Source organism: Linepithema humile, chromosome 6 (assembly GCF_040581485.1).
Source record: "Linepithema humile isolate Giens D197 chromosome 6, Lhum_UNIL_v1.0, whole genome shotgun sequence".
Classification (NCBI taxonomy): Eukaryota; Metazoa; Arthropoda; class Insecta; order Hymenoptera; family Formicidae; genus Linepithema; species Linepithema humile.
The window spans coordinates 24,242,325-24,255,702 of record NC_090133.1 but is presented as its reverse complement, the minus strand read 5'-3'; the positions used below and the strand labels follow the sequence as shown (position 1 = coordinate 24,255,702).

At 31.4% G+C, this 13,378-nt stretch overlaps 1 protein-coding gene across 1 annotated transcript in view; it reads right to left on the bottom strand.

Moving 5' to 3' along the window:
• Nucleotides 1–4,013: 4,013 nt before the first annotated feature.
• The window catches only part of LOC105668022 (opioid-binding protein/cell adhesion molecule homolog), an 80,023-nt gene continuing 70,658 nt past the window's right edge, over nt 4,014–13,378 (bottom strand). The window contains exons 7-8 of the mRNA XM_012360191.2: nt 12,442–12,594; nt 4,014–7,469 (exon numbers count right to left, since the gene is read on the bottom strand). Of these exons, the coding sequence (XP_012215614.2) occupies nt 7,216–7,469; nt 12,442–12,594 (407 nt within the window). The 3' untranslated portion in view covers nt 4,014–7,215. The remainder of the gene's footprint in view (nt 7,470–12,441; nt 12,595–13,378) is intronic.

Below are 13,378 nucleotides of genomic sequence, written 5' to 3'. Positions count from 1 at the left end.
CCTGGGCGCCGAAGCGTCAGGGGCGCCGCAGCTTCTATATATTCATAAAAAAATGTTCCATTTTTAATTATCTTTTTAAGTGTGTTTTGGTAGAATTATATTAATATTTAAAATGTTAATTATTTACTGTTTACTCATTGGGGGAGGGAGGCTAGATCGAGGCGCTCAAAGATCACAAGCCCCTGGGCACAAATTTTACAAACGCGACCCTGATCGCACCGTCGAATAACTTTTTCAAACAATACTTCCAATTTCTCTTAAAATTTACCATTTTTCCAATAAAAAATAATTAATTTCCTAACTTCTAGATTTGTTTCTTTGCCTTTTCTGCCCATGATAATGAATTATTGAAACGAGAAGTTATAAATGGAAATCAATGCTTACTGAATGCTTTTCTATGTTATACTGACTATCTTAAGCAACAATCAGAAACAAATACCCATTGAAGTTTGTAAACTGCATTTGTTTTAGTCGATTCGTAGCGTGAGCGAATAATTTTGTGACGTGAAAACGTGTAAAGAATTGTTATGATCTGTTTTTCTGTAATTATAAACCACAATGTTTCAAATTTTTTTAACAATTCTGTTATATTGAACGGTAAATTATGTATTTCCAAATTTCAAAATTTTAAAAAGTCTTTTGTTGTCTTATTATTTCATTTATTTGTGTTGCATATTTTTATTTACCAATCTTTTATAAATAAGATATTCTTAAAATAATTTTTGACAATATCTGATTTATAAAGGATTGGTAAATACACAATTTTTTAAAAGGGCAATTTTTAGGGTAGTCATATTTTAAAAAATAAACAAGTATTCGATCCGACCAATATAGTTTCAAGTTTTATGACACGGTTCTTTTCAATTGATATACAATATTTGTTTTAGAAGAAATTAAAGTCTTCCAGACAAGCATACAAAATTGTGTGTATGTGTAGTGTTAAGAATATAGAATTAAATTTTAAAACTTAATTGTTAAATGAAACTTTGTGCGGTGCACAATTTGCACACTTGCTTGCGACGATTCATGACTATAGTCCTCTCAAATTATAGATGAAAAGATTGTTTTTACTGTCTAGCTTGCATTCGTGTTTAATATACGAGTGTTTTTGCATCTATTATAGTTTACGTGTAAACGCTCAACCCTGGCTTTTAATATTTAAAATAAGTTATTGGTCATTACTGTATAAAATATCTATAAGAGTTTATCATCTTTTTAAATATTAACAAAAATGCAATACTTTATTTACACACACGCACGCACGCACGCACACACACACAAAATTATAGAAGTAATTTATTAAAATAATTTAAATGTACATTTTCAAATTACACAGGTTATTGAAAATAACTGATCTTTTGCTAAATAAACTGTAAATGCAAAAGTAAATACTACAATACATGTATTTACAATACGTGTGTATTATTTCAAATCTGATTGATATACATAATCATGTTTTACAAGTATGCATTATCGACACTTTGTAGATATAGCACATATCAGAACCAAAAAGTCGTGGACGTAGCACGGAAGAGACCCAAAAGATCGTGGACATTATCTACGGGATTCTTGGACATTGGCTACGTAGTTCAATGTGCACGTTTTGTGCATATAGAGGCGCTAGCCTACAGAAACACGTAAAATGCGGGCATGTCCACTCTCAGTCTTCTCTCTGGTATTAGATGTAAAATATTCAAAATTCAGCTTGCGTACTTTCTAGCTAGTGAGAATACACAAGAGTATTATTCTCTCTGTTGCTCATTGGATATCGAACAAAGGCAGAATGATACTTGTGTTGACTCGCATCCCTTGCTGGCTAGCGGTTCTTCTTAGAATTAAATCGGATGATTGTTATGTGTTTGCATTCGTTCTTCCCGCCATGACAATTTTTGTTTGTCTCGTTCATTGAAATATGTGTACAATATCGAATTAATCGCGGTATACTTGTAACAATAAAGATGTGTTTGTATAAACGAGTTACGACACAAAGTTTCATATATTGCGGTATAGCAAATCGTGACGTAGATTCTTCTTTTGCGTAAATAATGTGTAAGTGAATTTTGTGTAATAATGTGGACAACAAGTACGGGTTTATATTTCTCGATTCTTCGATGAAGCAAATGTGAAAGAATTTTAACAGGAGAGAGAGAGAGAGAGAAAGAGAGAAAAAATTTGCAGTGGATCGAATATACTATAATATCATAACTGGTAAATATGATTATTTGTTTATTATTATAAATTTAAAATATAATTTTATTGTAATACATATGTAATCAGTAAATTATTTTTTAAAAGTTTTTAATAATTATTTGGAACTTCTTGCATATGATTTGATAATTATGGTTATGATTTTATAATTATGGTTATAATTTGATAATTATGGTTATGATTTGATAATTATGGTTATGATTTGATAATTATGGTTATAATTTGATAATTATGGTTATGGTTTGATAATAATTCATATCATATAATTTATGGATAATATATATCTATAATATTGAACTAGGTCCAAAACACTCTCTCTGATTGTAAGACTTTGATAGAGTTGACGTCAAGGCATATCTAAGGCATATATTGAGAAACAATCAAGGCAAAATTTCCAGCGGATCGAGCAGACTACAATATTCTAGCTGGTAAGTGGACAATTATTTGCTTATTATTTCAAAATGTATGTATGTTAATGTGGTAACATTTACATATCAATTACAAAATTTGTATTAATTTATTTATCAAGATGTTCAAAACTATTTATTGTATATAGTTATATTTTATACGAAATAAAAATTAATAATATTAATTGTTTTTATATAAAATGTATGATAATTTATAATAACTAAAATTTATAAAAATTTTTATTTATTAGGTATAGCTGTGAGAGCGTACTTAGCTAGAATACAACGACCGGTGAGTGATTTTATTCATTACCTGTACATAATTGCACAAAATACTAATATTATTAACTGTCTTTTTTTGTTAATATAAATATTAATGACCGCACTTTCATAATTATATTCTCATTTACAATTGATATTTTTAATAATAAAATTAATAATGACATACAAATTTACTTTTGCTACATTTTGATGACAAAAAATTTCAAATCTTGTACAAGTTATGTGTGCAATTTATTATTTTTAAATCGTAAAATTGCAAAATTTAAATTGAAAAATGTAAATTACAAAAATATATATAAAGAAAAAATAATTATGAATGTATGGTATAAATTATAAAATTAAATTTGGGAATTAAAATTTTGAAAATATACTCTTCAATATAATATTAATATATGTAAACATATTTTTTTTATTTAATTCTGTTAATAAGTTTTAATGTCCAATATTTTGCAAAAGAGTGAGATATCAAAGTACAATTTCAGAGCACAGTTTGTTGGTGCAATAAAAGATCCGTAACTATTAATAGCTTGTTTTGCAATTGATATGATCTACTTTATAAAATGATATCTTTTATCCTAAAATTTATGGACTTTTTAAATACGATATATTTTATAAAAAAATTTTTAGATTATAAAGATATCGATGCATTATACCTTTTTCTTACTACATTTTGCAATTTTGCCTTTATATTACTCGAATAATTTCTAACTCATTCTATATCTCAGTTACGGTACAAATTGCATTTTATCTCGCGTGTGCATTTACGCATTTGTACCACTGCATAGTAAATCTGCAATCTGCAATGTATATATTATAAATTCGTGATTTCCGAGAGTCAAGCGAGCGAATTTAGCAGGTAGTTGTTAATTAAGAGCATGTTTTCAATATTTATTGATTTTTCAATAAACTGCAATATCCTGGTGAGTACAATCATTTGTTTATAATTGAAAGATATAATTGATAATAATTAGATGTGATGAATACAAATGCATACACATATGTATATATATATATATATATATATATATATATATATATATATATATGTATACATTTAGGTGATTATAGATTTTAAATTGATAAAATTACAAATTGAATGAAATGAAGTAAACGAGAGAGACTTAAATAATAAATTTTTATTTAAGTACAATTTTTCCACTTAATCTATATAATTTAGCAAACTTTGCGCTATTATAAACTAAAAGAAATCATAAGAAAGAGAACGGGATGATCTAACTAAAAAATGTAACTATTTGCACAAAAAGTTATCACGATTGTCTAACATTTATTGCCCAAGTATATGATAAAGTACATATATTTACACGGGAGGGAAGAATTATTATGACCACAAATTGCAAAAACTGATATAACTTACAGCTTATTTAGCATATATACACGTCCCTGAGGCTTATTCTACTATATCGTACACACACTATTATTATACAATACCAATAGTTCTACGCATTAAACAAATGCGACGTACAATAATTTATCGGTTATCACACGTCTACATATAACATACATGTATGTACATAGCACATTTGGGGTCATCATAAGTGCGCAAGCGGCATTGCAAAATTGATGGATCCATTTGGAAAATTTAAGCCAGACTTGCAATTTGCAAGCGACTAACAAAATATGATTGATCGATAACAAATTTGTTAGGAAAACGAAATGAAAGCTCGACTGATGAATCGACTGTATCGCTTCAGTGCATTCGGTATTTTAAGCGCGCGTTTGTAATTTATAGCAATCTACAGATTTTTTATATTTTTAATTATGTTCAATACGGCTACATTTTAAAATAACATCTCGTTCAAAAATTTTAACTTAAAATTTTTAATTTTAACCGTAATTTTATCAAGCTTAGCATTTTTGTATTTTATATATATTTATTTAACATATAAACATTAAAACTTTTCATTAACATATTTTCACAGGGGTTTATTTGTAAGAAATTCGCATTTTTTAATTTTATGTTTTGCAATCTACAATTCGGAAAATACTACATTAAGGTATTACTATTGTTCGTTGATGCATGTTCTGTATGACCATTATATTCATTTAGAACACTAATTATTAAATTATGGCATATGAATGAAAAATTCGTGAATTTATTTCCGACGCTTTTTACGTGTGTCATCTCATATATACATTAAATGTAATGAATCTATTACTATAACCATTTGCATGGTCTCGAGGTATTCGAATTAAAAATACTTTATTTATCATACGGTTAATGACGGAAGTTTTTAAAAAATTATTGTCATCCTGCAACACAAACGCAACAATTACATTAGATTGGCAATATTACACAAATCTGCAAAACTTAGCATAAGAGTTGAAAACAAACTTGAGCAATAGGACAAATCAAAGTTCAATAATAATAAATAGAATTATAAGTTCACTTTTGGTAATGACGTGATATTTTTAAAGTTAAACAACTTCCTAAAAAGTAAAAGTTTTATATCACGACTTTATTGATATATCTTTGTACAAAATATTCATAAATATTTTGGCCTCTCTTCATTCTCAAACTGGATACTCTACAATTAATAAGTTAAAAACATAGGTGTGGATAAGACTGTTTACTTTTTCATATTCTTCTTAGTTGTATATCATAAAATTATAACTAGACAAAATTTTAAAGAAGATGGAAAAAAAATAAAGCAACCTTTTATATAGCCATTATGTAAATCATTAATACAGCCATTTACGATATAACAGCGTGCAATTTTTAACTCTCAGTCCAAAAATTATTGCGACATATTTAAATAAAATGTTTTCAAATGTGAAATAAAAACTCTTCTTGATGGAAATATTTTTTGTGAGGCACATTTCTTTGTTTGTAGCATAATTTATATGTCCAAGAAACAATGCGAACAAAAATCAGTAAAATTTATGATAAATATATTAAATATCTGATATGAGTAAATATATATGAAGCAATGGTAATTTAATATAATGGCAGTACTATCAAATGTCCAGTATCTGATGATTATCTATTTATTCACTATATTAAATATATTTCTTAATAAATAAATTTTAATGTATTATTCCAAAATTCTCATTATCCTTGCTGCATATATATACAAGAGGATTTATTTATTTATTCTTAATTAATACATACTACATGAAATATAACTAAGTTTATCATTCTCTAACATTTACATTTTTTATTATAAGAGGAGCTAACAAAACAATGAAAAATTTTTAAATAAAGTAAACGATATAAGAATATTTTTTCCATTTATAGATAATTATACATTTACAATAATGCGTAATTAATTTTTGGACAAATTCTGAAAAACAACTTGCAATAAACTTAATGATTATTTTTATAATTCAATTATACATACGCACAATGCAATCACTCATGCTTTACGACTTGCTCTTACACATTTAGACATTATTAGCAAATTGCAAGCTATGTACGCTCTGTTAACATTTCAAGTTACAGGAGTAATAATAAAATATGGCTGTATTTTCACATCTATCAAAAAATACTTACTTGAAAAAGAATAAAATATATTTATTAAGTTAAAAGATTTAATATATAGAAGCTGATTTTAAGAATTAATTACAGACATTAAAGATTAAAGTATTATACGAAAAGATAAAATCAGATTTTATATTTTATTGAATACAAAAGTAGAAAAAAAATATACTTGCATAAAATAATTTCTTAAAATGGCTTCTAAGATAATTTTTATGCTATCATCGACATTTATTTTGACAACTTATTAGAAAATGCAAACGCAAATAATATATATTTCCTTCTTCCTGGATCTACAGACTTTCTTTAGCGTTAAGTGATGGTGGGGTCAACAAAGTTACCGCTTTGAATGGGAACGGTAAAAGCCAGTTCTACGCTGGCACCTTTATCGCAAAGGGGTTAATAGATTGGTGGCTTTCTACGTCTTTAGATAGAGAGGAAAGTCTATTAGTACATGTTCGGCTTGCAATGTGTTAATTACTCTTCTCACGAAGTACTCTGGTCACTCTGATCTGATCAGCCAGATACTTCGAACTCCACACCTCTATGTAAAAACAGCTCTTCACTTTACATTCACTTTATGTAAATTTCATGTACAACAGGAAGAGACTTTTTACGGAGAGCGACAACCCTTCGCAATATTATGCTTATCGTTATTTCTTCGTTGCGACATTTGTCACATGCGATGTCTAGTCTCGTGTCTATGAAACACTTTCTACATTATATTACTCTCCTTCTCTCTCTCTCTCTCTTTCTCTCTCTCTCTCTCTCTCTCTCTCTCTCTCTCTCGTAGTATAGTTTCCTGATGCACAATAGTAGTGTCTACGTGGATAAGCCGCCCGCCAGTATTGCGGTTATGGTGGTTATCCCGAAATTCGTAAATAAATGACGATGAAACACTGATGAGGCCGTCGCAGACTGAAAATCGATCTGCTCGTCGTCGATATCATCACCTTTTAGCATAGGCTCGTCCTTCATACCGGCAGCCTTCTTTTCATGGTTGTGATCGATCTTCCATGTCTTCTTCGAGTCTCGTCTCATGCCTGGTTTGCGCGTTGTTGGTGGCTTATCGATCTCTGAAAACACGACGATACAATAAATATTCGGGGTTAGAATAGCTCAAGTAAAATATTAAATGTGTTTTTGATAAGAAATAAAATTTTGCAGCAAGTTTCTAGACAAATCTTTTTGCGAACTTTTTAAATAACAAAAGAATAGTATATCTTTCTCTCCTTTTTTGTACATAGAATTTCCACCGAGAGTTACCTACTCTTAATTACTACTTAAAATAATTTAATATAACAATCAATTTATCTTTGTTATATTAATAAAATAAAAAAGGAACGATTTTAAAACAATTTCATAATTCTAAGAGCTAAAAGCCCATATTTTTAGTTTAAATCACGTTTATTCGTTACTATTATTGATTTTACTAATTAGTTTAAAATACAATTATTTGAAATTTATTTGTAATAATGAAAATATTCAAAGATTTAATGATTAAAACATTTGTAGGTTTGTAGGATAACAATATAAATTAATAAATGGTAATTTCCACAACTGGATGTCAATAAATACAAAGAATATTAATTAATCATTAGGATCATTGACAAATACGAACACCTAAATTCCGATTGATCATTGAAATGGAGATTGAATGACCGTCGCAGCGCGGCGGATAGAAAGCCGCTTTACGTCGAATCGCGTTCGAAACGAACGGGCATAAACGGCGAATCGAGATATCGGTAAAGCCTGTCCGCGAGTAATAACCGGGAAAATAATCGGCCAAGCGGTCGGACTTTCCGCGCGATGCTCTCCGATTTGACGTATTGGAATGTCGTCCGAACGGCGTTCCCACAAAACCCGGAGAGCTCTTGTCACTTGCACGCTCCGTCGAAATGTCGAGAGTTCGAAAGCGATATTAATTCCCTCGCGCGTGCATCGGCATTGCCGCATGAGACGAAACTACACTTTTTCTAATTAATCCGCAGTCTGACAACGCGCCAGCCACGCAACATGTTGAGGTGACAACCAGAGACAATTGAGACTACGGAACAAACGCGAATGTCAATGTTCCGTCGATATTGACAAGAACAGTATTGCAAACATAAACGTAAAAATAAATATGGTTTTTTTTAACTTGTATATATTGAACATATATTTACGTAAATTGATTAAACTCGAATGAAAGTAAAAAGAAATATTTATTGATTTCTGTTACTATTTATAGAGCATAATTAAGAATTATGATTTATGTGTCTGCTTACGTCTCTTCGTTTCAAACGCAATTTGATGTAAAGCGGCTTTCTACCGCAGTGCATACTGCAACGGTTATTCAATTTCCATTTCGATGATCAGTCCAAATTTAGGCGTTTGCATTTATCAATAATCCTAACGATTAACTAATACACTTTCTATCTGTTATCATTAAGTTATGAAAATCACGATTCATGATCATGATTGATTAATTTGTACTGCCCCCCATAAATATTTTTATCGCTAATTATAAATTGTAATTTTTAAATGCGACCTGCAAAAGTTATTTCAACTTTTAAAAAAATTGTTTTTGCACTCTTTGAAGTTTAATTATTATTGTAATGAAATTTCGGCTACAAACGTTATTGAAATACTAATCAACTTTCGTTTCGATGCGCGGAAGCTTATGCAATGTTGTTTTGATTTCAATTCACAAACAATTGTGTTTACCCGACAAGGTCAATGCATTTACGTTTACTCATAGTGACTGTTTGCAAATCTCGGAAAGCACACGCTGCACCGCATTTTCGAAAGTATGCTTAGATGTGGAATGTATGCTCTCGACGATCCTGACAGTTTGGTTCAACAGTGCAATTTAATAAATACATTAATTACGCTTGGGCACTACGTTCTGGTTGAACATCAGAATTGTGGTCAGCTTTATGCACCGCACTGTTACCGAGAAACTGTCGGGATAGTTATCGTCCCGAATGTCTTAAATTACAAATTTACATTTATTAGCATGCCGTTATATCATTTTCTTTGATGCTGGCTATGCCTGTGGTAATGAATATTGCGACTGTGGTTTAAGATGTTCAGGGCTCTTCCACCTCACTGCAATTAGCCGGTAATGTGTTCCACCGTAAGACCCGCAATTCTATTCACTTCACTACCGGTGATGCCTGCCATTTCATGGTAATATGCTTAATAACGTCTGAGGATGCAATGATCAAGCGTGGAAGTAAAATAATTCAACTTGTTTTCTTTTCATTTATTTCTATTCACGCTTTACAAGAGAATAACGAAGTTATGAATAACGCGACGAATTATGAATATAAAAATTTCGAAATTCAAAATTTCGTGTATACCTATCATTAATCTCGGTGAATGAAAGATAGTAAAAAATAGAAGCGCAATTGTTTTATGTTTAGAATGTAGAACAATCTCTTTCTCTTCTTTTTTTCTTTTTTATACAAATCGAAAAAAATGTAATAATTTCGATGCGTTAAATGTATAGGTATTGATATCTATATAATTCAATAATTTGCCAAACTACTTAACACAGCTAATTTTAGCACTGCAATGTACCAATTAGTTAATAATAGAATAATTATATTACTAATTGCTAATATAATACCTGGGAATTATTTTACGGTATTCCATTGTGAAATGAAATTTACGGGACCAATTGCGACTTAATTCTTCCTCAAAGAACACCTCGCTTGTATCAGTAAGCGAAGCAAAAGTGAACTAACGACCATGGCTTCTACGACGCATTTATCGGTCACATCTATACGTGCGCGCGCGCGCGCCCCCTCATCCGGTGATATAATGCAATTTGAATATAGGCCATCATGCACAGACTTTGCATGCCATGCGTGCACGTCATTGTACAGACTCGGAACGACCGACGCGATGGCGCAAGCCGAGCACAGAGTCCCTTATAGTCTAGCCGTTCTTAAAGCATCCCTCTCGCAACTCGTCTTTCCCCGCATAAACTACACCACGTTCGTCGACAATTCGTTCTTTCCCTCCTCCCTTCGCCTTCCTTTCCGAGCTCAAGTAAGATTCTCATCGAAGTTAACCGACTTCAGCATGTAATCCACGGCTCGTTCTCCCCGATAATTATTGCTAATGTTGTTAAGCGTGTGCGCCGCGCCGCCGACACCGGAAAAAGCTTTCGACTATAGCGACAGGGTGGTATGCAGGTCGACCGGCATTTCAATGAGGCGCGACCCGTTGGATTAAACTATCGGGCTAATTACTGGAGAAGTGATTCGCGAAAATGGAAATTCGTGACGGTCGGTACTGGGCGTGCGGGCGTGTCTCGGCTTTCTCGTCGCTTTCGCTTCGACCGCAGCGTTTTATTTGCAATTGTCGGTAATTAAGTACCTCGCGCGCGCGGCTCCCCTTTTCCCCTCCCACTCATCCAATCATCATGAACGGTGATTTTCGTTAAAGCCATCGTCTCCTTCCCTTCTCTTTGAGCGGATCGTTTCTGTCCTTTCTCATTGCCCCATCCCTCACCTCCTCCCGACACTCTAATTGGAGAAGCGATCAATTAACATCAGCGAGGTCGAACGGAACGGACGGGTCGTGCTTTACGCATTTGGTATGCTCGCCACTTGAATCGTGCGCGAGAGATCCAATGAAATATAATGACGGTGAACAGAATGGACGTAGTGACGTAGTGATACGAAGATGACATGACGTGACGCGAAGTGACGTGACTCGATGTGATTCGATTTTCACAGCAACGATCCCTTCTAGGCACCCACGCGGACACTTCCGTTCTATATTGTGCGCGAAGAAATGGCGAGGCTGCTAATTCCGTTAGCTAACGAGTAACAACATCTTTCACGTTTTGCGAGATTGCCGTTCTTTTTATCCCATCAGTGCGACGGGGATGAACGAGGGGATAGAAGTAAACAGGAACGGAGGTTGTTTGGCTTCCAAAGTTCGTATGCACGGAACGATGATGGAATCTAGCGATGGCGCCGTAAAACGAGGGACGGGGTGCATTGGTACACTGAGATTGGGGCAATTACGTCGAGGAGTTTATATCGATCGGCGATAAACCGATAAGGTATCCGCTTAAGAATCGCGCCCGTTGATTTAATTCCGGAACGAGACGTTCCGTTGCCCCCGAAATAACAACGTTGTATACGTGCTATAAGAATAATTATTTCGATATTATGAACGTAGATTTTTCACTCGTTTTATGCTGCTTTATTTGCATATTTACGATATTGTTGTACCACAGTTAATTCCAAATCATACATTTTTATCAAACAAATTTAATTACCAAATTTTGTGCATATCCTATCAGATGATGTTTTCACATCAAATCTAGACGAATGATTTTAACATAGAATTCTATGCGTGTTTTTTGTATTGATAAAAATAACACGAATTTAAGAATGATTTCCGCGCATAGTATTTACAAGAAATGTAGTTAAAAAATGTTATAAGAAGAAATAGCGTAAAATTTAGTTGTCAGTAAATTGACTATAATTTCTCTAATAATTACATCATTACTGTATAAATATTAAAATATATACAGATATATATATATATATATATATATATATATATATATATATATATATATACATAATAATATACGCATTATGAAAATTAAACAAGATATTTAGTGCACAGTTTTTGATATCATGCAAAATGAATAACATGATAAATAAATTGAAAAGCAACTTTGAATAATAAATACTTTAAAAATAATTTTATATTTAAATATTTATTTACAAAAAGTTTTACGAATTAAAAAGCTATTTTTATACAATTTTGTTGATCTCGTATTTTTTATGATATAAAAATATAAAATTCAAAAATAAGCAAATATAAAAACTTATTATACAAATAAACTTAATATTCAATAAGCTTATTTAATAGACACGTTTATTTTCTGCAAATAGTTCTTTCGTCAATTTTTTTTCACAGTTAAATATTTTTCACAGAAATGTGTAATTTAAAAAAATGGATAACATTCGATAAATAAAAATAATATTTTTTTACATATAACTTATAGATGACAGATTTGTAAATGTTACTCACTGTAGAGTTTTATTTTTCCATCAGTTTGCCCGAGAGAATTTGTTGCCACGCACCGAAAAGATCCGAAATCCTGTGCTCGTACAGATTTTATGACAAGCCTCATCATTATTTCATATAATCCTTTAGAGATTGTTTCAACCTTATAGTTTTCATCTGAAAAAAGTGCAAAAATGTTGATGAAAATAGCGATTATACAATGATAAATACCGAAATAATAATAAAACACGGCAGAAATAAGTGTAGCAGTTTTAGCAAAGTTATTTTTTGTATCGAATTGTAGTGAAAAAACAAGAACCGTAACGTTCAATAAAAACAGACGTAGATTAAAATCACACTCGTTGTTTCTAATCGAGAAGTCCATAATTCAGGATATTATTAATTGAACACAGCTGAATCAAAAATTTTTTATGTAATGTAATTACACTTGTACCTCGTTAAAAAGCTAATTTGTTTCATTACAAATGGAATAACACTGACTAGACAAGCTTTCATGACAGTTTGAAATAACAGAAAATTCCGGATCGATGAGCACAGTAGTAAACTTCGTATTTATGTTCCAAGCCGCTTAAGCATTATGGAATCGTGCAAAGTATGCACGGAGCGGACCATGTTATTCGTGTAAATGTCGTTTTCGTTCTGGCGCGTGGATGACGGCACGGAAGTCGATTTTCATATGTTAGTTGGAGGCCATGATACTGTCAGCGTGGAAATATTACTTTAGGGAAGTTTACTCTAGCATTTATTTACGCATTTATGCATCCAAATCGCATTATTTGTAACAATCACACTACACTTCCATAAAAGCTTACTTGCTAGTGATATGAATGTACGTGATTATATACAGTTTATTTAAAAACATAATAAAAATAAATGGAGATCTTATCGGAATAAATTTTTAATAATAAAATTGAAATTCAGAAAAGAAGTTTGATGTGAT